The sequence below is a fragment of the Prinia subflava genome, chromosome 6 (genome assembly GCF_021018805.1).
Source record: "Prinia subflava isolate CZ2003 ecotype Zambia chromosome 6, Cam_Psub_1.2, whole genome shotgun sequence".
NCBI lineage: Eukaryota > Metazoa > Chordata > Aves > Passeriformes > Cisticolidae > Prinia > Prinia subflava.
The window spans coordinates 23,650,557-23,677,269 of NC_086252.1; the positions used below are offsets into that span (position 1 = coordinate 23,650,557).

At 45.8% G+C, this 26,713-nt stretch overlaps 1 protein-coding gene across 5 annotated transcripts in view; it reads left to right on the top strand.

Moving 5' to 3' along the window:
• Positions 1–26,713, top strand: part of CFAP65 (cilia and flagella associated protein 65) — a 35,325-nt gene that overhangs the window by 5,187 nt on the left and 3,425 nt on the right. For 2 of the 5 annotated variants that reach the window (XR_010080811.1, XM_063400727.1), the window contains exons 6-31: positions 293–438; positions 1,522–1,744; positions 2,068–2,333; positions 3,547–3,747; positions 4,162–4,518; positions 5,254–5,391; positions 6,271–6,516; positions 6,936–7,160; positions 7,401–7,553; positions 9,622–9,787; positions 10,345–10,473; positions 10,968–11,193; positions 12,124–12,252; positions 12,534–12,710; positions 13,386–13,452; positions 17,281–17,391; positions 18,179–18,370; positions 19,129–19,287; positions 20,578–20,718; positions 21,154–21,270; positions 21,852–21,989; positions 22,513–22,578; positions 24,215–24,429; positions 24,795–24,944; positions 25,465–25,743; positions 26,402–26,539. Coding sequence is in view for 3 of the 5 variants with exons in the window: in XM_063400727.1 (XP_063256797.1) it covers positions 293–438; positions 1,522–1,744; positions 2,068–2,333; positions 3,547–3,747; positions 4,162–4,518; positions 5,254–5,391; positions 6,271–6,516; positions 6,936–7,160; positions 7,401–7,553; positions 9,622–9,787; positions 10,345–10,473; positions 10,968–11,193; positions 12,124–12,252; positions 12,534–12,710; positions 13,386–13,452; positions 17,281–17,391; positions 18,179–18,370; positions 19,129–19,287; positions 20,578–20,718; positions 21,154–21,270; positions 21,852–21,989; positions 22,513–22,578; positions 24,215–24,429; positions 24,795–24,944; positions 25,465–25,743; positions 26,402–26,539 (4,555 nt within the window). In the remaining 2 variants the exon portion in view is untranslated. Of the gene's footprint in view, positions 1–292; positions 439–1,521; positions 1,745–2,067; positions 2,334–3,546; positions 3,748–4,161; positions 4,519–5,253; positions 5,392–6,270; positions 6,517–6,935; positions 7,161–7,400; positions 7,554–9,621; positions 9,788–10,344; positions 10,474–10,967; positions 11,194–12,123; positions 12,253–12,533; positions 12,711–13,385; positions 13,453–17,280; positions 17,392–18,178; positions 18,371–19,128; positions 19,288–20,530; positions 20,719–21,153; positions 21,271–21,851; positions 21,990–22,512; positions 22,579–24,214; positions 24,544–24,794; positions 24,945–25,464; positions 25,744–26,401; positions 26,540–26,713 lie in introns of those variants that run through there. The other 3 variants (XM_063400728.1, XR_010080812.1, XM_063400729.1) reach the window with 3 other exon arrangements.

Sequence of the window (26,713 nt, forward strand, 5' to 3'; positions counted from 1 at the left end):
GGAAATTTCTAGAGCTTTTTGGATGCAAGCTAAAATAAGCCATGATTTCATTATCAAGTCCTTGCCTGAAGTGGCTTGTATGGTCACTGACAAACAAAGAATGTGATTCTGAGTTAAGTGAATTAGGTCTGGAAGGGAGCTTATTTGGTTCAAAACAGGGCCAAATTTGAAGGCAGATGTAACTTCAGAGTTATCTGAGGATCTTCAGAGGCTTGTCCAGTTGAGTGTTGAATATCGAAGAATGGAGGTTCCACCTGTCTTTCCTAATCCAGCATACTATTCTCTTTAACAGCCAAATACCCCTATTTGTATGTCAGCGTGACAGGAAAGAAGTCTAAAGGTGTACAGCCTGGAAAGTTTCAAGATGTCCTGTGTTTTGGATCAGTACCAGTGGGGACAACTGTGGAGAAGTCTGTGGCAATCTTCAACATGTCTGTGGTATGGGAAGAGGGAGATTGACTTGTGAGAAGCTGGCAAGCTGACACCTTTCTCTGGGATATGTGGTCTTGTGTATCTCCCCTAATGCTGCAAAAATAACCTAAGTATGAATGTGAATGAAGCAGAGCCTTCCCCTACCAACCATGCCATTCACCTTTGCCTTCCAGCTACAGTGCTGGCAAATTAGCTATTTGCAGCCTGGTATTGGAGTTTTCCCCTGCTTCCCTTCTGTATTTGGTCCAGATCAGGCAGCCACCATGTCCTTTCCATCCTGCAGCTCTCCTGCTCACTCTGGACAAGCCCATCAGTCTTGTGTGGTGTTGTGTCAGTCTCATATTGGTTTATGTATGCATCCCAGGCAACTGAAGGATCTTCCACTGCCCTCTGTGGACTGCAGCCCAGTGAATTGTTCAAAAAGTTAAATGGAATTGAGCACCTTTTTACCTGTGCTAGCTCAGCCCATCCCAGCCTCTTAAGTGATGGATGTACTCAGAGGCTGCTGACATGGATGGCAGCAGTGCAGACTCCTCCACAGGCCCTGCAGCTTGGGAGTGGAAAAGACACACTCATTTTTGTACTGTTATTATTCACATTGCAGTGGTGCTCAGCATTGCCAGGCATGGATCAGACAGTTTTTTTAAGAATCTTGAGTAAGGTGTCAGAGCACCAGCTTTGTTTCTTCAGGAAAAAACATAAATAAGATGGAACTATGGATAGAGGGAAATAAATTACCTGTGTGCATGTTCCCCTGGTCATAGCAGTCACTTAGGCTGTTTTGACCCCTAAGGATACCTTGAGCCATCTTTCCACCTACCAGGAGGGGCATTCCCACCCCAGAGATCACCAGGAGTTTTGCTGCAGCCTGCTGATTTCTGAGCATGTTGTGGGAGCTTGTTGTCACCCGATCTCCATCAGAACAAGGTGGCAGAGGTTTGCTGCATAGCAGTTCTGTGGTGGCCTTGGTGTTCTGTTGATGTTCCACACTGCTGAAAACTACAGTTCTTACCTGATTAGTGTCCTTCATTCAGAGCCATCCTGGCTCATGCTGGCTCCTTTGTTAACCTATTTCTTTTCTACTTGTAGGTTGATGCACCATGTAGAATAGAACGAGTAGAAGACCCTCTGCCTTGTGATTATGTTTTCTCCTGTGATGTGTCCCATGGTGTTGTCCCTGCCAAAGGGAAGCTGGTCTTGTGCATACGGTTCCAGCCTCAAGTAGTAGGAGCACACAGTACTGACTATTTCACTATCACATCTAGTGGATGCCTCTTAAAGACTGTTCTGAAAGTGGTTGGCTCATGTAAAGGTACCAAAGCCTTTTCCATTTCTCCCTGACAGCTTCTTACCACTGGCGGGAAAAGATTAGTGCTTGGGGAAGGACCAGGAACTATCATAGCCTGCAGTCACAGACTAAACTCCTGCTGGGATCCTGGCTGTCCCTGGTGTACCATTTGGGATTTAAACTTGCTTGACTGTTTTAAGTAATCAGTCCAACAGTTTGGTAGCACTATGGGTTTGCTGAGGAGTTGAATGTTTTTGGGACTATCAGTTAAGTGCAGCAGTGTCTTGTGACATGTTGGAAGAAACAGCTATGACAGGTCCAGGATCTTATTTTGCATGTTGTGCTAGGTCCTTCTGTGTCCCTGCACCAGTATTCTGTGGATTTTGACTGGATCAATCTTGGAGAAAGTTCAATGCAGACACTGAAAATCAGCAACACTTCAGATGTCCCGGCCTATTATCAGTTTGATATTGATTGCAAAGGGAGTGTCTTCTCCTTGGATCGCCCCTGTGGGGTCTTGGAGGGCACAACAACACTAACACTGAAGGTGACCTTTCGACCTACTCACCCAATGAATTATCACCGCAGAGTCGTGTGCCTTGTCCACCACCAGGTATGGGAGGCAAAGGGTAGTTTCACTGCTGTGATACTTTAGAGGCATCTTCCAGTGTAATCCAACAGCACTGGCCTGTCTCATTAATTCTTGCAAATCTCTTCCCACTGCATTTTCATTGATGCCTATCATGGAATTGTTAAGACTGGAAAAGACCTCTTAAGATCATTGAGTCCAACCATTAACCCAGAACTGCCAAGTCCACCACTAACCATGTCTCCATAGTGTCACATCTACATGTCTTTTAAATACCTCCAGGAATGATGATTCAACTACATTCCTGGGCAGCCTGGGGTGACAACCATTTTGGTGAAGAAATTTTTCCCATTATCCAATATAACCACTGCCCAAACACAACTTGAAATCATTTCCTCTTGTCCTTTCACTTCTCACCTGGGAGAAGAGACCAGCTCCCACCTGTCTATTCCCTCCTTTCAGGTAGTTGTAGAGCACAATAAAATTCCCCCTGATCCTTCTTTTTTCTAGGCTGAACACCCCCAATTCCCTCTGCCATTCCTCATAAGACTTGTGCTACAGACCCCTCACCAACTTCATTGCTCTTGTCTGGACACGTTCCAGCCCCTCAATGTTTTTCTTGTATTGAGGGCCGCAAAACTGAAGATAGTACAAGGCATGGTGTCACCAGTGCTGAGTACAGGGGGACAATCACTGCCCTGGTCCTGCTGGCTGCACTATTTTTGATACAAACCAGGATGCCCTGGACCTTCTAGGCCACCTAGGCACATGCTGGCTCATGTGCAGCTGTTGTCAGCCATCACCCACAGGTGCTTTTCTGATAAGCAGCTTTCCAGCCACTCTGCCCCAAGCTTGTAATGCTGCCTGGGGTTATTGTGACCCAAGGGCAGGACCTGGACTCTTGGTGAGCAGAATCCCCATGGTGCAGGTAATATGTGGATAGTCAGGGGATAGAGTGAATGCCTGGGGATAGGGTGAGGTGCATCCTCTCTGTCTCTTGGCCATTTAGGTCTCTCTCCTAACTTTAGCTGCATAGCTGTGCACTGAGTGCCTTCAATTTTCACTCCAGTTTCAAGAAAGTTCTTGTTTCACATTGAGACATAAAGTAAATGGCAGCCTAAAACTGCAGATGCTAAGTCTTTCCCGTGGTTTTGGAAGTGAGATACTGGTATGGTGTAGCTCTCAAAGCGATCACAGGACAATTTATTTCTTATTATCCTGTCTTGTGTTTTCCCAGGAACCCATGTATGTGGACTTTTTTGGTACCTGCCATTCAGACACAGCTAAGCCAACCACCCTTCAGGAAAGACACCTCTCCTGGTACCGAACCAACATGGTGAGGGGTCTGACTTTCTACCCCCCTGATATCCTGAGTGTGATGCTGAAGGATGGGAAGTTGCAGATGGATGAAAAGGGAGCCCTCATGCTGCCCCCTGAGGTATGAGCTGCCCACCCTGGAATCGAAAACATTTCCAGCTGTTCTATATACATGCTGGGTGTCTGTTGTACACAAGACAGATCTAGAAGGGCTTGCAGGTGCCAGACTGATTTCTTTAGTATTTCTGTTGTTGATGTTCCCAGCACACACCAATGCTGGCATTTACCCTAGCTCAGCCACAAAGTTCTTTCTGGCTTTAACTCAATCATGGGGTCATATTTTGCTTCATCTTTAATTTCAGATTGAGGCTTACAAACAGAAGCCTCCTTGAAGCCTAGACTTTGAGCTGTCCTATGAACTCTTACTGAAGTGCATCTCACATGAAGTGCCCTCTTGCTCATGAGGGTAGTCAGTGCCTGGTGTCTCCCACAGGCACACTTTCCCTGCTCACACTGAGATATTTGCATCCTGCAGGTTTCTGAGGACCAGCCACCCAAGGAATACCTTGAACCCAATGCCATGACTGAATATTTCTATGATGATGTAAGCAGAGACTTGGCCATGTTTCCTGCTCATGTTAGTGTCAGCCCCAGGGAGTATGATTTTGGATACTGCAATATCAATACAGAACCTCTTTCTCTCTGTGTGACCAACCACACCAAAGGAAGTATCATTGTTGCCTGGACTCCAAGCCATGGCAGTGCCTTCCACGTGCAGCCCAATATCTGTGATGTGCCACCACTGCAGTCTTCAACCTTCTCTGTCTTTTGCAAGCCCACTCAGGTCAACAGTCTTTATGCAGCAGAGCTGGAAGGTTTTGCTGTTTACAAGGTTAGTAGGAATTACTAAGACCAGACATGACCTAGGAAGCAACTGTTTGCAGAGTAAAGTATTTTGTGGGAGTTAAAATTCAGTTTAAACCCTTAATTTTGAATTTGACAAACTAGCATCTCTATTTACTCTTTTGGCCACTGCTTTGATACACTGTTAGGTTAAAGTTTCTCTTTCACCTGTGTCCCTGCAGAAAAATGACAGAAACAAGTCATAGCTCATGCACATGCACAAGTACAGTTGCTCTTATTCCTAGGGAACATGAACCATGGTACACCTCACTGAAAGAGGAATTGCTATATGTTATTGCACTGTTAGTGTAGATGTGAGCCTGCACAAGAATGGTTATTGTGGCCTGGGTGATGGGCAATAACTTGGCCTTTGTGTCTGGTCCTCCACAAGTCAAGCTGCTGAGGGCACTGTCACTTTTCTCCCAAGTGATGTAGGTTTCACGTTACACGAGTGCAGTTACAGGAGATTTAGCACCCAGAAATGTCCTGGTAAGTGAAACTTAGCATTTGCAAGCCATTCTCTCTGTGTTTCTCATCTGGCACTGGTCAGGTCCTTCCCTGAAAATGTCAATTCCTTAGCCCCAGGGATATCACTGAACAAGCAGCTGCTTGATATAGTGTGTGCACTTGGTTTCTTCCAACTCAGAGTAATCTGTGATTCTGTGAAGCATTTTGCCACACTTCCTTCCTTCCATGCACTATGCTGTCCCTTGTGTGTCTGCAGGTGATGAGACACTACACCAACATTGAGAATGATGCCACCATCTGTCCGTCGTGGTGCCTGACTGTGAGGCTGAGAGCACACACATATGAAGCAAAACAAGAGTACACCATGCCACAGTACATCCTGGATGTCCCCGACGTGTGTAACTGATTGGCGTTCGCATCTTTGCAGAGACACTTAGTGGTTGCCTCTGAATTCCTTACTTTGTCTCCCATTGTACTGAGATGTGTCTTTTGTGGTTTCTGATGGAGGCTCCTGCTGGGGTACAAAAGTAGTATTCTGTTTCTCCTGCTTTAGGTTCCCAGCCTCCACCATGTCAGCTGTACTGACCATCTCATTAGTTCTGAGAGAAAAGCTGTTGGGATCACCTTCCTTTCTGTTTAGGTGGACATAGGCACTAACAAGAGTGTTCAGTCCCCTCCCGGAAGCCTCAAAAACTCTGCAGGCACTTGCGCAAACAGAATCCTCACTTATGAAAGAGAACTGGTTGTAAGGTAGAGGGGAAGGTTGTCTCTCTCTGCCTGCTGTTCCTGTAGCACAGTAAGGTATTTTCCCTATGAGGTAAAGTGAGATCTGATCCTAAGAAGTAAGAATAGTCTTGAGAACCTCTTATAAATTCTCCTCAGCTTATCTAGGCCATTTAGCCTTTATTTGATATTCATGAAGTGGAGTAAATTCTAGCCTGTTGGAATTCTTCATCCAGGATGTCACTATCCATGCAGAAACTGCAGGCACCAGCAAGCAGCTTGCTTACTGGATGGGCATAAATCATGGCATGATGGAAAATAGCTTCACCAGTCCCATGAGCCCACGAAGGCCACTGTGGGAGGGGAAAAGACCATCATTTGTCTACCCTTGGGTGGTTTCATTTCTTTCCTTGAAAAGAAGCTGTTAGAAAGTTCTCCACAGACTCAGGATAGTGCTTATTGGAACCTGGAATTGAATATAGTGAAAACTTTTTCATTAAGCTGGTTTTTAAACCCAGTGAAAACAACCCTTCTTGCTTGTCTCCACCAGACTTTTCCTCCTGTGGTTCAAGACACCGATACCTACTGCAGCATGCTGTTGTCCAACACAAGCACCTCTTTGACAACCTTCAGTGTGAACCAAACTGCCTGTCCCTCTGTTTTGGTCAAGCCCAGCTCAGGACACATCATTCCAGGAGGCCACCAGATTTTCTTTCTCTCCACTCACCCAATTAACACAGTTTTGCAGGAGCATGTCCTACCTCTGGAGCTGAACTATTATCCTGCATACACCAAGGTAAGGAGAGAGAAGTGAAAGACGGTGAGCAAAGTTTTGTTCTCTTGTAGTCTTCCCTTTTCACAGTGGCTTGCACTGTGATGCCTATTATATTTCCTAATGGTTAGTTTGGATTTTCTCTTTGGAAATAGGAATGGAAGAATATTTTCACATTTAGTATGGAGTCAACATTGCAGAAAGACGGCCTTTGTGGTGTCAGGCATCCTGTACCCCTTGTTCCTTGCATTTCCATCTCTTGGAATACACTGTATTATGCTAAGGGTCTTACTTGACAGCACAGCCTAAAGCACTTCCCCTACTTATTAATATCCAGTTTGTTCTGGCTTCTCTCTTAGAAGGAGCACCATCTCTGCAAGGTTCCTCCAGAGGTAGCTGAGAGTTCTAGCTAATGTCTGTTACTTTTTCTCTTAATTCCACAGGAGATTGTTCTCCAGAGTTGTGGGCAGTCCCTTCTTTTGCTCTTAGAAGGTAATGGAAATCTCTACTTCAAGCCTCTCCAGATAGGGACCTCCTCTACACGAATGTACACCATTAAAAACTGCACAAGGCTACCTATGGTTTTCACATGGAAGATCCATAAATCTGACAGTAAGATCCTGTCTGTCAGCCCCACTACAGGGATCCTCCAGCCCTGTGAAGCCATGGTAAGTTCAAGTTCTACCAAAGTTGTAGTTTGCTGTCTACAATACAACCTCAGCCTGGCTTTGAAAATCTGGATGTTTATTCCTGGTGTAAATCTTTGACACATGGAGGTGGTGTGTCTGTAGAGAACTAGATTAGCTATAACAGAGGAAGGGACTGTGCATTAAATGTAATTGTTGAGATGTTTGGGTTTATCTCTGGACTGGAGTCCCTCTGAGCAGTCTTCCCTGTTGTGATTGCAGGCTCAGACATGGACTTTTACTCCTGACAAAGAAACCAAGTATCTGCTGCGAGCTATGGTGTTTGTGAAGTGGAAAAGCCCAGAGCCTGTGTCTCCCAAAGAAGTCCATTATGTCTTACGGGTCATTGGAGAAGGGGCCTTGGGCACCATCAGGGTAAGGAACAGGGGCCCACTGAGTAGTAGTAGGAGGGACTAGGGTGAGATGGGGGTCTTGGAATTTCCCTTTTTGCACAGTCTATACTGGAGGCAGCCAATAAGGATTCACAGCAAAATTCCCAGACACTGTTTTCAGTGTAAATGACAGTACTCATTCTAGTGGCCTAATGGCAACATGTTGTAAATGTCCTGCTGGTTCAAATCTGACCTTAACAAATCCTTTGGGATTGCTTCTGTTTCAGACTAAACCAAGCAAGCCATTTGTCTCCTTGGGAATCATAGTTCTCTCTTTCTGTCTGCTCTCCTTCTCCATTTATTTTGCCATTACTCTGATTTCTATGTGTAGTGGACCTTTTAAAGTGGTATAGCCAGTACGCCTCCACCTGGCTTTCCTCCTGTTTCCTGTTTCCTCTGCACGTCTGTGCAGCCACTTTCATTTTTAGTCAGGTTTCTTAATGAATCAGAGGTAAATAAAATAATACTTTTTAAGTCATTGCCCCATGTTGGAGTCTAGAACATCCCTCTGGCCACCCTGGAGGGTTTGGAGACCGGACAGGGGGGTCTGGGATCTGTACAGGGGCGTCTGTTAGACCCACACAGATCCCAGGAGGACACTGACTGATTCCTGTTCATGGGAGTGAACACTCACATGCAGGAAGAATCACAAATCCTAAGAATTTAAAATAAGTAGTGGATGGTTTATTATAGAATATAAATATAGAAATTAGGATTCTTAGCATATGGGGCTGAAGAGACAAGATGGAGGAATTGGGGAGTGGCCCCTGTCCTCCTTGTTCTTGCTCTTGTCCCCCATCTTGTGCTGAGTTGGGTTTTAGAGATTGGCTTAGAGTAGAACTGACATGTTAGTATAGGTAGTAGGTATTGGTAAAATTTTGTAAATAAAAAATACGTCTCGGACAGTGGTTGGGTCAGGGGTACTGTACATAAGGTGCGGGGCTCTCTGATCCGCCCAGTCTGCCGCGTGTCCTGCTCTGCGGAGATACTTTGCAGAGCTGAGAAAGAACTAAGAGAAGGTACCCTGCCAGGGAGCCCTGGCAGAGCTGAAAAAGGACTGAGATAATGAAGAATAAACAACCTTGGAAATGTGCACCGGTGGACTCAGCTTGTCGTCTCTACCTCTGGTGTGTAACAGGGTAAAGAGAAGACTGAAAACCTTATTACCTCTGGGAACAGCAACCCAGAGGAAACCCTCAGGGAACAGCAACCCTGGGGGAAAACCTTATTACCTTGGGGACCAGCAACCCCAAGGAGAATCTCAGGGAAACAATAACCCTGAGAGCCCCATGACAATAATTTTGATTGATGGGTGATAATGTCTTCAAGGTACTTAGTCATTATAAATTGAATGTGAGTGCACAACTAGCCAAAAGAGAGGAGGACTCTAAGCAGTCACAAAAGGGCCAGCAGATATCTCCCAGCCTTGGCCCAAGTGCAGCTGGCCAGTTAATGTTGTCACAGCCCTGAATATTGTATATCCTACCCAGCAAGCAGCCTAAAAAACAGTAGGAGAAAGCATTTGGAGGAGGGATTGAGTCCCTTGCAGACCTGTTCTACATTTTATCATGCTCCAGCTACCTGAAACGAGTTTATAGCAAAGTGGGTGTTAGTCTTTTGTCCTGAATAATAACCAATAAGGCAAGAGTAAATGACTTAAAATTGCATCAGGGGAGGTTTAGACTGGATACTTGGAAAAGTTTCTTCAGGAAAGGGGTTGTCAGTCATTGGAATGGGCTGCCCAATGAAGTGGTTGAGTCATCATTCCTGGAAGTATTTAAAAGACATGTAGATATAGTACTCAGGGACATGGTTTAGTGGTGGACTTGGCAGTGTGAGGTCAGTGGTTGAACTCAATGACCTTAGAGATCTTTTCTAACCTTAACAATTCTATCTCCCAGGGCATGCCAGGTCCTACACAAAGCAGGCAGTCCTTTGCACTGCACTGCACGTGCCAAGGGATCAGCATGTGGTGAGATAATTGGTGGCTACACTCAACCACAATGCTTGACATGTTAAAGTGACCTCAGCATGGCGGGTTTGTGTTTCAGGCACAAAAGGAGCATCTGGACCTTGGAAATGTTTTAGTTGGTGATCAAAAAAGCTGCAGCATTGTACTGCTAAATGATGGGATCTGTACTTTGAATTACATCCTCAGTGTGGAACAACTCATCACGAGGCTCCATGCCCCTGAGGAGGTCTGCAGCGATCCACTGGGTACTGTAAAAGAATTAGCATGGGACAGGACTTTAGTTTTCCCCCTTTTCTCCAAAATCAATCTCGAATTAACTTGGAGGTTGGACTACTTGCTGGCTGGCTTGCATTGTTTCTCTCATACCTTAAGTTGTCTGCTCCTTTGCATAGGAAGTGACTTTTCTATCTTGCTGGGAAAAGCATAATTCAGAATCTGACTATTGAAATTAGACCAGTCTGGACCTTGAAATAAGATACAATTTCCCAGCAGAGAAGGAAGTTAAATAAAGGACCTTACCAGAAGAAATGTTGGAGCTCAGCTCTTAGCTGCCTTTCTTGAGGACCTCTGGTTAGGAATTTCCCTGTTCTTTGCTGGCCAGAGGCAATCTGGGTACTCCCAATGATCTGCCTACAGCTGTAGTTTGGGAATCCCAAATTCAGCACCTGAAGCTAATCCTAACAATTAGGCAAGGGGTGGCAGTGGCTAGAGTGCAGGTAGACTTAGTGATCTGTGTGCCACAACATGTGTGGTGTAAGAGACAGTAATGCCAAGAGCTCACACCACCTCTTGTATCCTACAGCTCTAGAGCTGGAACACTCCAGAGGAGCAATCCCTGCAAGATCAAAAGCTTTTGTCCGAATTAAAGTAAAGCTAGCCCGTCGGCTGCGTTACACCTGGTCAATCAAATATGCTATTTGCACACCCAGAGGTGAGATGGATTTTTTGAAATGTTCAGAGGTGGGGGACAGTGTTTGTAAAAGAGACTAGGAAAACAAGGAGTTTTCAGTTTGGAAGGTGAAAAATGTAATGTCATATAAATGATAGTGAGAAGACAAGATATAAATAACCATCTTATGATTTTTCAGTGTGAAAACAAGTTCATAAAATGATTAGGCTGCAGGCTTAAATCAAAAAAGGGTTTTTTCACATAGCGCAAAACTAAATTGTATAAATACACTGTTGAAAAGGATCACATTCACAGTCTTTTGGTGATGTCTAAATGCAGAAGTCAAGGTACAACTAGAAATCAGTGGTTTAGGGGTTTTGAGAAGCTGACAAAGAAACAACTATGTACAAGGCCTATTCTTTCTTTCTTTTTTTTTTTTGGTAGGGCCTCTTTCCCTTTTGCTGCAGTCAGAATGACCCAGGCAGCAGCCCCTTAATGGTGCACGACTACTTTTGGGTGTTTTTTTCTCTCCCAAGATGCAGATCTTGCAAGCACAAAAGAGAAGCAGCAGCCCCTCTGCCGCATTGAAGCAACAGGCGTCTACCCAACTTTGCACATCTCAGATGCTTGTACAACAGGGATTGCCAGCAGTATCAGCAAGTTGCACCTCTGGAAGCTCTTCTCCTTGGACATACTGAATGAATTCTTGGAGCGAGACCCAGCTCCTGGCGAGCTCACCTACAAAGTTCCCACAAGGCACAGGTGAGATGAGGAAATGGCTCAGAGGATCTTGGAGTTCTTTGCATGAGCCAGACTGAGATGCTGTGGCTTATTGCCATATGTTGTAGCTCCCTGCTGCGTGGTACTCTGTTATTCCATCCTAATTGCTGCAGGCAGTTGCTCACCTCCACCTCTCTGCTTAGCTCCCTTGAAAGGAGCCACAGAAACAGAGAATAATTTAATTGCAATAGACATCCAAAAGTCTCTGGTGTAGCCCCTTGCTCAAAGCAGGGACGTATTGGTCAGGTTGCCCAGGGTCTTATTCAGTTCAGTGCTGAATATCTCTGAGGATGGAGAAACCACAGCTTGTCTGAGCTCCTGTTTAACCATTTCCGTGGTAAAAACCTTTTTCTTAGTATCTCATCAGAATGTCTTGTATTGCAACTTGTGCAGTTGCCATTCCTGAGCCCTTGTTTCTTCAGGCTGAACAAATCCAGGTCTCTTTGTCAATTCTTGTAATCATAGAATGGTTTGGATTGGAAGGGACCTTAAAGATCATGTAGTTCCAACCCTTCTGCCATGGGCAGGGGTGCCTTCCACTAGACCAAGCTACTCAGAGCCCCATGCAGCCTGGCCAATGTGCTCCAGCTCTCAGCCATTTCAATGGCCCTCCATTGGGCCTGCTCCAGTATGTCAGTGACTTCCTTATACTGGGAAGCTAAGGAGAGACTTCAGGCTAAGCAGGACTCTCTTATGTCACTCACTCTCATTAGACATACATAAAAGATTTTTAAAAGAAAATCAGAAGGTCTGTCTTATGCCCAGTATCCTTTCTCTCAAAAGGGTCAAGAACATAAGGTCAGACAAGAATTATAAGGAAGACAGCCAGTATATAATGACCTTTCCTCTGTCATGCCCTCATGACCCTTCCTCCTGCTGCAGTTTAATATCTTCTTTCTCTCCTGTGACCAGCACATGCTTGATCCCTCCAGTGTATACCCCTCTCCTGCTGGATTTTGACTTCGGGTCTGCCCCGATAGGCTCAGAGCCTACCATTGTGACACTTCTGCTGGAGAACAAGGGTGTGGTACCTGTGGACTGGTAAGCAGTGCTCACTGGAGATCAGCCTTCTTTTGGGGGATCTGGAAGTGCTCAAAGGGCTGTGAGAAATTTGTAGATTAATAGGGTGGGTTTTGTAGGTAGAGCTGCAGCTGAGATCTAATGGCAAGTCTGGGTGGGGAAGCAATCAGAGAGCTGCAGATCAGATCTGATGAAATGTGATGTGGCCACCAGCTAGGCTAAGCCCATTTGGATTGAATATGCTGACCATAGCCTTGGGAAGTTGCATATCCTTGTTGCTGACCAGCTGATTGGCTTCCTAGGGCCTTCTTGTTTCCTTCTGATCAGAAGATGGACATGGGACACTGGGCAGAAGATGTTGACTTTACCCCCCAGGAGCTGCACCAGATGAGAATTCAAGATAACCAGCTTTTCAGAGTTTCCCCGAAGTCAGGAACACTTCTTCCAGGGCAGGAGAAATCTGTCCAGCTCTCACACAGGTGATGACAAGTACCTGTTCTTCAGAATTTCATGCTGTGTGCCAGAACAACACATGCCATCAGTCCCTTGAGTTTCCATGCCAGATTTTCCTTCCTCATCACATGTTCCTCAGCAGAGGCTGGGCAAGTAAAAAGTTCCTGAGCATGTCCAGTTTCTGGACCCCACAGAGCTTGTCTTTCTCAGGAGAATGTTTTAATGTCCTTTAACACTGCAGAGCAAAAGGCATTTAGTGTGACACGCTGGGGACACTGGTCTGCCTTGACCTGACAGTTGAGGGGATGAGCAAGATGCTGAACTTCCTGTGCTTCTGATTATGCAGCAATATCCTTATTTTTGTCATCAGCTAGAGCTGCTAGCCCTTGCGTGCCTGTAGAAGGTATGAAGAAAGCTGAACACTTCCCCTTTCAAAGCAGACCGTATCTGAGAAGTACTGGCATTTTGTTGGCCTAGAAACTTCTGCCCTAAATAGGTGTATGACTAAAGTCAACACTGAATCATTCATTCCCACCCAAACATAACTGGGTTCCCCCTCTACCTCCCCAGGGCCCTTATGCAACAGTGACTCTTTAGCTGGGAAGTGAATTGACTCTAATGTTCTCTGTGACTCTGACCCTATCATCCTGGGCACAAGGCTGATTTCTACTGTTTTCCTCTCTCTCCTCTTTCACTGCTAGACATGATTTCATTGGCACTGATCGCCTCCCTGTCCTGCTGAAGATTTCCTATGGCCATGAGGTTCTGGTAAGATAGCAGGTGTCCCTTCCTTCCATTTGCAGAACAACAGCAGGTAGGAAAGGAACTGAATTAAGAGGTGTTTTCCCCAGAAGCTGCACAGTGTACATGAGGCTTTGGCCTTCCCCTGGAATTTGCACTAGCTAGGCAGTAACAGAGGGCCAAGCAGAGGCATAAAAACAATGTTCTGACAAACCTGTGGTTCCAGCACACAGTGATATGGGCAGTACACTGGCAGAGTGGCCCTTGGATGTTGCATCTGGTGGGTTCTTCATCAAGAAGACTGTTATTTATTTATTTATTTATTACTAACCTTTGTATTTCATTAATGGTGTTAGTGCAGAATTGCTTCTTCATTCAAGACAAGTCCAAGTCCAAAACAGCCTTCCCACGTTTTACAGTCCCTGCATATTTTCCACACTCTAATGTAACTCATGGTCAGGATTCCTGTGCATGCTTCCCCTCATTTCATCTGCCTTACTGTGAGTTGTTCCATACGGTTCCTGGAGTTAGATCTGCAGCCCATCCTGCTTCTCTCCTATGCAGCTTTCCTGAATCTCTCCATCTCATCAACCCTCCATACTCTTCAACAACCCCCCTGGAATATGCCTTTTTTCTAGTATACCACCTGCTGTGGTGGTAATTTGGGAATGCACAGGGTGGCAGAACATCTTTCAGCTCTGGGGTTACAGGGTCAACTCCTTCCCCAAGCCCAGAAGATACTCCCTGGGTTCCTGGTTGGCTGCAGCCTTTGTCCACCCACTTATTTTCCTGCCAATGACAGAGGAGATTATTACTCATTCTTCCTGTTTCTCTGCTTTCTAAAGCATCCCAGAGCTGATCTGTGGTGTGTTTTCCCTGAGCATCTCCTCAGGCTTGAAACTAATTTCTCTCTCTCTCTCTCTCTCTCAAACTGTCAGTTAGAGTCAAAGTCACCTTGTGCGCTGCCAGGCACCACTCATGCCCGGCTGAGCCTTCCTGTCTGTCTCTGAAGTTTCCTATGTGACCATTGTGTTCACACATCTCTTTTATTTTTCTTTTCTTTCAGGACTGTTGTCAGCTGAAAATCCAACCCTTTGACCAAGCTGTTCAAACAGTGGCTTAACTGTGCCTTCCCTCAAAGCCCTTGGACAGGGTCCCTGCCTGTGCTCTGCCTGCCTGGCACAATCCTGAGATTGACTGTGAGCCTTTCACCAGCTGGCCAGTGAGGGAAGAGGCTTTGGAGCATCAGAGGCCTATAGGGCATACATCCTCTCTTGCCATATAGCCAGTGGCTTTGCTGGCTACCAGAGGCCACCACTGTCCCTCATGCTAAGGGGTCATTGCAGAAGGGGCTAAAAAAACATGGGATTACCTGGGTATAAAAAAATCTGTTGGTGCTTTTGAGCTCCAGCAACAGGAGCTGTAGAAGCCGGTCCAGAGACACGGAGCAGTGCAGGTGGTTGCAGCCTGCAGAAATGCAGTGCCACTACTGAACTGCTGATATTGGAAAGTAGGAGTTGGAGATGCTGCTTCTGCAAAGAGGGCAGCTGAGGGACTGAACACATTGTGCCTACTTTCCTTGCAGTCATGGCACGAAGTGCACAGAGTTTCCAGCTCCTGTGGCAGAAACTGCCCAAAGTGTGCTCACATTCCCGGGCTGGGCAAATCCTCACCCGTGATTCTGGTGAAATGTGCAGAACATATGCTAACCCTAAGGGAAGCAAATGCTGTAATGTCACTCCAAAAGTTAAGCTTCGGAAATTTCAGAAAGCAAGAATAAACACAGGAGGAGACCACTGGGCTAGGGTATTGCTTGGTTACTCTGTCAAATTCCAAATTATTTGGCTTCAGAGCCATGTGGTTAGCCACATGCAAACCAATGCTTGTTTTTCCTTTGGGTTTAAATTCACGTCTGTGAATTTAAAATGGTGACTTTACCTACATGGATAGATTTTGACCTCCTACTCCTCTGTTTCCCCAACTTAATTTTCAGGAGAAGCTTCTTCTCTGTTATTCCTTCCCCATTGGGTGGCCAATTTTTAGTCCTCTAGTGATTTATAGATACTCTGAAGGACCCAAACTGATTTCCCATTGGCAATTACTTCTGGCTGTAGGAGGACATCTCTAAGGCTTGTGTGTTACCCAATTCCTTGTGCATTAGGGAAACAAGGCCTCCCACTGCCTAATGCTTTCACAGATTGTCCTTTGCCTCTTCTCCTGTAAGGCTGCTTGTTCTCAGAGCTCTGAGATCAGTTAGCCAGGCAGAATTTGCAGCCCTCAACAGTTTTAGTAGGAAAAGCCCAGCCAGCTGCATGCGTTGCAGGCTGAGGTAGGCTGGTTCACAGAATTCCCTGGAAACAAGGGCTGGAAGACAAGGAGCATCCCTGAACACACAGGTTTTATAAACTGCAAGTGTTTGCACTTCATAGCTGCTTGTTAGGTATTGTGAGATGTTATCACCTGCAACATGTGTTCTCCAGGCAGCTCTTCTCCCTGGGGAATCTGGCATCCCCTGACATCCCTCTTACGCTCTTAAGTCTTCACTGTGGGATGAAGTCTATGAACTCTAGAAGGAGAATTGATTGCAGCAGGTCTTCACTTTTGTCCATTTGTCTCTCTTTAACTGATAATCCTCTAAATGTCATATCCTGTGTGATGACAGTTTTTCCTGAGCAGTTTGGATCTGTTGGAATGCAAGATGGCTTTTTGACTGAAGCTATATAAATGGGTGTTTCACTCCCAAAGCTCAGGGAGGTTCCCATCGCTTTTTCCCTTCAAGTTTGAAAGCAAAGCTTTCGTCTTTCTCCTACTTTCACATCTGGCAAGCTGTGGTTCTCAGGCGGCTGAATACTCATGTAGTGCTTTGAAAAGATCCCATGTGGGACATTGCTAACATTGTATTTCTAGTTCTTTCTCCCTCCTCATTTTGCTTATAGATCTGAACTGGAATGGGTTTTTTAAATGGAATGCTCTTTTTAAAGCAGCTGATACAGTATCTCCTGCATGTGTCTATCTTAGCAAATATTCTCTCTGTCTTTTATACACATATTTGAAAAATAGGCATGCTTCAGGCTTAACTTACTGTGAATTGCAGCAACTTGGCTTCCATTGGCCCATGCAGAGACATTACTAGGTGACTGCTTTGCAGCCTCTACTACAAAGCAGACAGCTCAGGGGTACTTTGGGGTGATCCTGCAGAAAATAATGCATCATCAGTGCATCTTCAGCGTGGTTTTCTCAAAATGCAGGAGCCTGTGTGAATGCAAAACCTTTCTATGAAAAAGCTCTGTAAATTTCTCCACTTTCTTGGAGTGTCTGGTGGCTGCTTTGCCAGCAGGATACTGTTGATCACCACTTGATCACTTAAAGTTCAGATGGGATCTTCTTCCTTTTGGCCTTGGTTCTAGCTTTTGGACTGCTAGACACATTCTTGGAGCACTCCAGAGGACATCCAGATGGTCCATTCCAAGAGGAGGCCATTACTTACCCAAATCCTGTCTTTCCAAAGTATTTGGCTGTGACAGCTGCACACTCTCCTATGTACAGTCCAGACACTTGCATTCATGGAGAATTTCCACCATACACTTGCACAGAGAAGCACTGATGCTGATCCCTGGCATAGCAGAGAGAAAAGCACAGTCTTTCTGATACAAGAAGAAAACCTTTCAGAGAAAATATGTAGGAGAGTACGTTCTCCATCTCCTTGATTTTTTCATAGGACACGCTATCCTGGTGTTACCAATTTAAGTTTGTAACTGTGTGGCTTTCAGCTTGCAAACTTCAGAGTCCTTGTGCAGTTGTTAGTGATGGGACCAAGGCCCTGTGAGAAAGTGACTGCATTTCTTTCCACTGTAGCTGACTTTCAGCAGTGTGACAGTGGAACGCGACCAGCCGTACGTTCACTTTGCAACCACTAAGCACTTCTTCGAATCCACTGCTATTGGAGGCTCCCACGCCCCCATACAGGTGAGCATCTTGGAGCCAAACCCAGCAGCAAGTGTAGGGAAGGAGCTAGTACTACTGCATCCCAAGGACAGGCAGTGTCTGAGGCAATTCTCAGAAAGTGGATTGTCATCCATAGGAAAGCATCACAGGAGAACTTTGAGGATAGTTCTAGGCAGAGTTTGGAATAGCTGCTGGGATGACAGAGGGGAAAATACTTCTCACTATCTCCAGTTTGACAAGGTTTGGTGTTCACTCTAATTAGAATGCTTATGAGGCATGTTGGGCTGTTCACTTATTCTCTTGCATTGGATCTGAGTGAAAACTTGCCTAGCTGCTCTAAGTACTCTAGAAATAAATCCTAATTATTTTTTCAGTAAATTAATTTTACTTCCTTAAACACTTATTAAGCAAAAAGGCAGCTTTGAATCTGTTCTGCCTAATTTACTTGGGAAATGAACAAGTTTGAATTGAATTAAGAGCACTTTAATACAAGTATTTTTGCATTTTAAGTAATCCGCTTTATAGTGATCCCTTTAGCTAATCTGTCTTAATTTTCCCCTAGTGTGAACTGGCAGGATACCATTTGGAGAGGTACTTTGGTTATCAATGTACATGTGTGGTGATAAACCTTCGGCACAGCTGCCTATCAGAGCCTCAGTGTTAAATCCTGACACTATGAGGTCTCCTTATTCTTAGGAGATAAGCTGATTAATTAAATATTAATGCTTATCAGTGTCCTCTGGGGAAGTGTTAACTAGTTTGATTTGTACCTGGTATAATAGGCACTGCTCTTTCTGACTCACTTCAGATTTATAAACTCTACAATGGTGGCTCCATGCCCGTGACATTTGAGGTTCAGCAGGACAACATTGTGAAGATACAGGAGAAGAATTTTCAGCATCCTGTGTTTGTCTGCCTAACTCCTAGAGGAGAAATTCCCCCTGGTGAAACAGGCCACATTGAATGGATCTTCTCACCACTGGAAGCTAAAACATACACGGTAAGAGCCTCCTCATGACTGAAAGAAACAGATTCTGTTGTTGACCTAAAATTCTTTAGGTTTCTTACTGATGGTTGGTCCATGTAATGTTACTGAATTGTAGCTGAATTGAGCTCTATGCCTCCAAGAGCAAAGAGTCTTGAGAGCAAATGAGTGGCTGATCTGGAAATGGAGCAGATAAATTTGTCTCATAAAATTTTTCTTCCCAAGAAAAGATATGTTCCACAACCAGAGTCATCCCAGTATATATTTTTCAAGGATCAAACCATAATTGGGGATATCAATAGTATCTGTTCAGATTTGTGGTTCATTGTTGGCCTCCAAAAATTCCCACCAGAGACTGAACTCAGTGTCTTCTGTCATTGCAGCGTATGCTGCTGCAAACCTCTGAAAACAGCAATCCCAAAGATCTCTGTCCTGGGCTGCAGCAGGCAGGCAAGGCCAGAGCTGTAGTACTACTTGTTGCTTCAGGCTCCGGTGAATGCATGAATAAATAAATAAATTTAATTTTAAAACTCCAACCTTGCTCCAAGAGGGAGTCTCCATCCATCTCATAATGTAACTGGCTAATTGACTACTTAACCAGCTTTCCTGGGCTAGCAGAAAAGACCAAGGCCTGAAAGAGCAAAAGAGACTGGATTTGTCTTTATCCATGCTTGGGGTGTATTTAGACCAGTCTATTAGCAAGTATGCTAGTTTATTGCACATCTCTCCCAAATATGACTCTGGACTTATAACTTTTATCTTGTCTGAGGCAGGTTGATGTTCCCATCCACATCCTGGAGGGTGAGTCGACCCAGATTACCTTCCAGGGAGTAGGCTACAATCCAAATATTGTAGGAGAGGCTGCCATAGCTGGCAAATTTTGTTCTTCTGCAGTCATTCCAGGTTCTGCCAAGCTAACTATGCCTGGGCAGGTAAGTCCAAGTGTGGGATTTGAGCAATATGATCAGTCCAGAAATGTGTGAGAGAGCCTGAAATATACAAGTGACCCCACCTTGCAGTAGTCTATGTTGCAGGAGAGTTCATTTGCCATGAGATAGAACAAGATATTTCCCTTCCAGCAGGTGATCCAGAGCTTAACTCGTGGAAGCTGAAAGGTGTCTTCCTTCCAGCTTGTCACTTCCGTAGCCATTAGAAGACAAATGGGTTTTGGGTTTGTACTGAATTTTTTCTTAGAAATTACCTCCCATCACAGCTGCCGTTCTTCTGTGCAGCTACACCTTTTTCTTTGCTAAATCATTCTCAAAAAGACCATTATACTCCTGCCATAGTCTGTCAGGGCTTGGCTGCCACCATTTCCCAGCCAAACTCAGGTGATTCATAACGTGAATGCTGACTGCAAGATGGTCACCTAATTCAGGTACATGCAGAGGAATGCACTTGTTTGACCTGCCACTCGCGCAGCAGGAGCTTGTCTGGCCTGGCTAGAGCTGATCAGCCAGCCTGGACAATCTCTTGTTAAACTCACCCATAGATCCAGGCACAGTGAGTGAGCATTACACAGCAGGAGAAGCAGAGGCTTTCTCCTGGCAGGTAAAGGATTGCTGTGTGACAGCATTAGCATGCCTTCCTTGGAGCCAGCCACAGCTCCACAAGCTCTTTCACTTCCAGCAAGGCCATTATATTCCTGGGAACAGCAAAGAGAGGATGATTGAAAGTTGCCTCAGTCTGACAATGAAGATGGCATTCTGCATGGTTCTGTTGTCTGAAATCAATTCTCTAATGATTACTGTACTTGATTAGAGATTGCATTGTGCCTGCAGAATGGGACAAACTAGTGGCATGCTAATAGCAAGGTGTATTAGGGATCAGTTTCCCAAAACTCACAGTCAGGGAGTTTTGCACAAGCACACACCTCATGTTTCTCAGCTGAAGTAGGAAAAGGCCTGGACTTCAAGTGCTGCAGAGAAAATTTGCGGTGTTACTGATCCTCTGTGCTCCTGAGATCCTCTTCTGTCCAGCACCAATGTTATGTCTTATTCATTGCTCACTCAATCCCACTGCAACAGAACTGACCTTTTGAGGTCACTGTAACCAGTGCAAAATTGAGAGAATTGTTACACTCCCTCAAGTTGTTATAGTATAGATATCTGGTTAATATTATTTGTGAATTGCTGGACAACTTAGAGATGACTGTATGACTCCCCTTCTCCAAAGGCTAGGTCCCATCTTCTTCCCTACTGGTTTCTCCTTGCTTCCTGCAGACAGCCACCTTGTCCCATCACAGGATTTGCCTTGGAAATATCCCAGATTGCACCAAAGCTGGTCGACTTGTCTTTCTCAGCAATATCTCGAAGAGCAAGGCAGTGGTGTTTACCTGGCAGATCAGCGCCTATAAAGAAAAGGTGAATCCTCTTTGATCTACAGCCTTCCTGCCCATCTCTATTGTGCCGTGAAAGGACCTTAGAGCTCCATTTTCAACAGGATACTCAGTTCTGGGGATTTGGCTTTCTACTAGACGATGAAAGGAAAAGTGAAGGCAAGGGTTAGGACAGGGAACAACAGGAATTCAGAAGGGAAATCTGAAGACTTTGGTGAGGTTATATGAAGCTGAAATTACAAAATGTGTTAAACCTCAGGACTCTGTCCACCAGCAAAGGCCATATTTGTTCTTAGAATATAACAACTGCACCTCTCTCATGCCACATACCTCTGAGAAAGAGAGGTGTGTTCCCTGCAAAGAGAAAGCATGTAGAAAGGTCCCAGGACAGTGAAATAGCTCCTCTGTGTTTTTTTCTTTTTTAAATTTTGTTCTCCTGTCTCCTCACCCCTACACCCAGGTGTTGGAGATTGCTCCAGAGTCGGGGGTTGCGCAGCCTGGAGAGAGTATCCCCTGCTTCATCACACTGCAACCTACAAGGAGTCCCTCCTTCTGCAGAATAAATCTGATGTGTGAGGTGAGACCCAAGAAGTACCTGTATATTACCATGACCTGGGCATGTTATTTTGGTTCCCAAATGGCTGACTCCAGCTGTCAGCTGCCTGCTGCTTCCAGCTGAAGGAATTGTTCTGTGATACACACTTCTCGTTCCTGAAGACACTTAGCTTCATCCTTCCTGATGCCTTAAGCATCTTGCTGTCTGTGTGGCTCACTAGATGAAGTATAATTGTGCAATGTATGGCTTTGTGAGAGGAACCCACCTGCTAGAAGTGATGGTTTGAATGGGAATGGCTTTCAGTGAACACCAAAGACTTAATATCTATAAAAAACAACTCCTGCTGCTTTAATATTATTGGGGACACAGACCAACAGTAGTGTCCCCATCAACACTTTTCAGGCTTTCTTTGGCAAGAGAGTATATCTTCTCTGTCTGAGTCTTAAAATGCCACTGTTTTTTCCTCTTCCTGCCACTGGAAAACAAGTGGGTTTCTTTCTGGGACCTCGTGAAGGGGAGAAATAGGCATGGACTTGAACCAGAGACTATTATTTACAACTCTTTTCTAGCCCTGCTCCCTTCAGTTATGGTTTGTTTTATAGGTGAACACCCAGGAGTCCCTGGCTCAGTATGAGAGGGAACTGCAGGAGTGGGAAAAGGAGAAGGAACGGCAGGCAGTGGAATTCACCATCACAGAGAAGGACCTTGGGAGTAAGAAGAAGCTAACGTCACCTTCAGTGGTAAATGCTCTCAGAACCTTGCACCAGCTTAGTTTGGCTCAAGAAACAGCAGCCAGTGTTGACAAGAAACATTCTTTAGGAAAACCTAGGCAAGTTGTTAAGAGGACATGAGGCCCTGATCTGTTAAAGACCTCAAAGCTAATCTGTGGTTAGTGGAAAATGTGATCTTGTTTTCTAGCCAAGAATCATCTTACAAACTCTGAAATTGCTAGTGACCATCCAAAATTTGGAAATGCATGAGAAGCCTTAGGAAAAACAAAGCCAGTGGCTCTGGAAACCAGTGGTTGGATTTTTAACCATGAATAAACACTGGAGAGAAATGTGTAGCTAGCAGTAAGAATGTGGTATGAGTGAAGAATGGAGGATGAGATCACTGACTCTCTGCTGGCACACAGTTTAAAAAATATCCTAAGGTCTTGTTTTGCTCCATGTCTTCTCCACATGCTAATTCTTCTTTCTTTTTTTTCTTTTTTTTTTCTTTTTTTTCTTTTTTTTTTAATATATATATTATTTTATTTTTCAGAGGTTATCATATTCTGCTGGAACAGAAAATCTTCCTGAATCCTCAACTGTGATCAGGAAATCCAAGGTAAGTCAGGCCTGTCTCACTCGTGGTAGAATCAAACTGACTGCTTTAGAAAAGAGGCAGATGCTGGATATCGCAGTGTGGGAGTCTGGACAGAGAGCACAGCAGGATTTGTAGCTTCAAGGCTTTAGGAGACAGACTGTTTGGAGGAGCCAGAAGAATCAGACTGTCTGGCTGTGTTCTGTGGCCAGTAACTTTCCAGCTGAGGTGAATGGGAACTGAAATTGGCATCAAACATGCTCCCATGACTGGTGAAAGAGGGAAAGGTTTCAAATAAGCAGAAAAGATGCACACAGACAGGGCAGTCGTTACCTGTACTGGTTTTATTCTGGGGCCGCAATGGAATGTGTGCCACAGCAGAAAGCAGCAAGACCCTGGCAGAATGTGGTGCAGACTTTGCCCTCACCTCAAGAAGAGTTGTGCTGTGTTCCTCAGGAGAAGCTGCAAGCAGGAACTGCCTTGGTTTAAATACACAGAAAGCTTTAAAGCTTAGTTTGTCTGGTTCATCAGTTTCCATTCAAGTGTACAACTGTATGCACTGCTGTAAGACAGCTTTTCCAGCAGTGGTGGAAGGTGTGAAACAAGGTCCCAGTGAGTGCTCTGCAGAACTACCTGGGCCCAAAGGAAGAGCCAGCAGCATCTATAGTCATCAGCAGGACATGCTGTGGGAATGACAGGGCTCAAAGCTAACCCAAGATGTGGAAAGATTTAGGGGAGCTGAGGGAAGGCTGGGTCTGAGAGGATTGAGGCAACAAGGAGATGCAGCTTGTTATCTCAGGAATGCCACCACAGTGAGGCTGTAGCAGTGCTCCTGAGACCCCATCGAGTGCCTTTGTATGCCCTGCACTGTTCTATGTGAGGGAATCAGCTCAGGGCAACTCTAGGTTGGGCTGTTTGCCCTATGCTGTTTGGTGTGATCAATGGTGCAGGTCAAGGCATGGACGAGCATAAGGATGGCTGCAGAAAGGTAAAAACAGTTTCATTTAGTCCTCTAGGGTTTTAATCTCTAGTGATAATTTGGAACCTGCTGCATCTGTGTAAGGAGTGAAGGCCCTATAGCTTCATTCCCAGAGGCAGGACAGCCATGTCTCAAAGATCATTAAAGTCCTGTGATGCCTGAGGACTTCTCCAGATCTTGGTAGTGTCTTTCTGGCCCAAGCATTCTGGCTACTGCTCTAAGAAACTTCCCCCAACCTGACTGCTGGTAATGCAACCCCAAGTTGGCCCATGTAGTGTGGCTGGAGTCAGTTCTTGGTTTCCCTTCAGCTTTGGGGGAAGATAGTTTCCCCATGCATTCTATCCATGTATGGCACTTCTCCTGCAGCTCACCCTGTGTCCTTGCAAGAGCTTCCACTGTGATGGATTGGAGAACAACAGCTCCATATACCTTAGGGAGACGCTGAAGCCCTGTTGACACTTGGGGCTGGCACACTGGGTAGTGAGAAGGGGGCAGACCTGATTTCCACTATGGCTGCTCATGCCTATTGTCAGTACTACGGTGCTAAGATCATTTTGACACCCAGGACGTGACAGCTCTGGTTGCTGGGCTTTCAGTTCTCATGCCTGTGCACAAACCTACACCAGCCTACTTGTGGCCAAAGGACCAACTATATGTCTGCCATTTCTTTCTCTCCAACAGACATTACCCCCTATTAAAAGCCACCCTACACCCAGTCAGCCACGTGGACACACTGAGAGGGGGCTGCTGTTGGACAAAGACGCCAGCCAGGAGTGGGTCAAACCAGAGCCTCCCATGCCCTTGCTCTTACACCTTGATGTGTCAGCCAGGTCCTACGCTATTGAGGAATTTCTCAGCAAGTTCGCCTTGGATCTTCCCAGATACTTCCTGTTCCAGTAAGAGATTGAGTTTTTTGGATGGGCAGCTTCATCTGAGCCAGGGCTGCCCATGCTCTGATATGCACTGAACTTGGTGCTCCACTCTGCTCCACTCCAGTGCCCCAGAATTAGGTAACAGGTGTCTTGCTTTTCCCAGCCTTAGCTGACATGACCTGTTTCTCCCCCCACCTCAACTGTCAGAGCTCAGTGTTCCTCTTTTCTGACAGTGTCCCTGCTCCTGTCCCAAATATGACAGCTCCCACCCCTCCCCTGCTTGCCTGCACTTTTTGCCTGACATGCTGCTGCAGTGCCAGGAGGGTTCTGGTCTTTGAGAGTTTGTTTCTGTAGTGCTGCCACTGATGGAACAACTCCTCCTTTCCCAGCCCTTGCAGCACCCAGCCCTCAGAGAGTGAATTTGTGGATGGAAGTAGTCACAGAAACAGGACGGACATGGAGCCCAAACAGCTGTTCCTGGCTTCTGCTTCTAAACAGGAGCTGGAGTTGGTGACTGACATACTCACAGGCCTCATCAGGTGGGTGTCCCTTCACCTTCACCTGGTTTGGAGTCCCTGTCCTCCATAGAATGTGTGCAGCATGGCCAGCCCTCTGCTAATCCTAGAGCAATCTGTGCATGCTTGTTGCCAGAATGGGGGATCCACCTGCCAAAGGCTGTCTCAGGAACTATGGGCTCAGATCCTGGAGTGACAGCCAAGGCAGGGGCTTCTTCCTCAGCCAGGGGCTGAGCCCGTCTGTTCAGAGTTCTCAGGAACCAGGGAACTCTACCTGCTGTGGTCTTGGAAGCAGGCTGCATTGGGTACATCTATTCACTTTGTGAGCTGCGCAAATGTAAAGAGCCAGCACTGGGGAAACAGAGGTAGTTTCACTGACTCAAACCCTCTTGCTGCTTCCCTTAGGCCCAGAAAGCAAGAAGGTACACACTAAACACTGACATCGGTCAGTGGTTTCCTCTGATTTGTGGTGTCTTGTAATAATCCTCTGGGTCATACAGAATGCCAATTTGCTGGAACTTATGCTTTATTTTCCTCTTCCTAGAAGCCTCTTGGAGAACGGCCACTTCCAGAAGTTAGTGAGAAAAATCCAAAATGAGCCCATTCCATATTTCTCCCAGTTCCAGTCTACAAAATCAGCAGAGCTCCAGGACAATAGACAGGGCTCCACGATCCCCTCCAGAGTCTCTGCTTCAACAGATCTTGACCTTGAGAAGGATGGAGAGAGGGAAAAACTTACCCAGGAAACCTCTCCCAGTGATTTGCTGGAGTCTGGCGAGACTTTTCACCATAAGCAGTTGAAGGGAAAGGAGATAATAAGTAGGTGAGGAAGAGCTCATACATAAAAGCCAAGAGCTGCACAGTCAAGAGAGCCATGGCAGCACACTGCCTGGCCAGAAATCCATTTCTTCTTCAGCTCTGCAGAATGTCTGCTGGTGTGTTCTGTGTTGTCTGAGTGGAAGTTGATGCTAGCCCATGTAGCCACCCTCTCCCAAACGTGGTTTGTGGGGAGAGATTTGCTCTGGGGTTGAGCCATGGGCAGTGCCAGGATGGCCGTGAATGAAGTCTGCTTTACTCTCGGACAGTCCAGGCCATATTAGGCATTAGGGTGCAGTGTGTGCTTATCTTACCTTTTATTTTCACTGCACTATTTCACCACCTTACAGTTGCTGTGGTTGCTCCCTTGTACACTGCTGCAAGCATTATTCACCAATAGCAGCTACAGCACAGCTTGGAGGGAGAAACCAGTAAAACTACAGTCACCCACCTCTGTCTAAGGTCAGGGCCAGACACCAGCTGGTGACAGTTCTGGGACAAGGGTCAGCAACCCATTGCTCAAGTCTTTGGTTCAATGGTCTCAGTGCTCAGAAATCATGTATGCTCCACTGCTGTGCCTGATGATTCCTGGCAGGAGTCACAGCAAACAGCCTCCATTATCTGTTTTCTGATAGCTGTCCTGTGCTGTACTTCTGTCCTTCTAGGCAGCCAGCTGTTGGGAACCTTGTGGAGATGGTACTGGAAAACACACTGCAGAATATCCTGATTGAAGCCAGCCGTGGGGAGGTGGTGCTGACAGCCCGGCCCAGGGTCATTGCTTTACCACCTAACCCCTCCCGAAGGTAGCAGAATGTATCTGTGCTCTGCTGGGGGACAGGACCTGTCCTTAACATGTCAGGCTGAAGCACAGCCCATTTTCTAGACCATGTGGGTTAGCTGAATCCCTGCCCATTAATGCCAAGGCTGCCTGTGCAAAACGAAGAATCCACTCCCAAAGTCTCTGCCCTCTCTTGGCT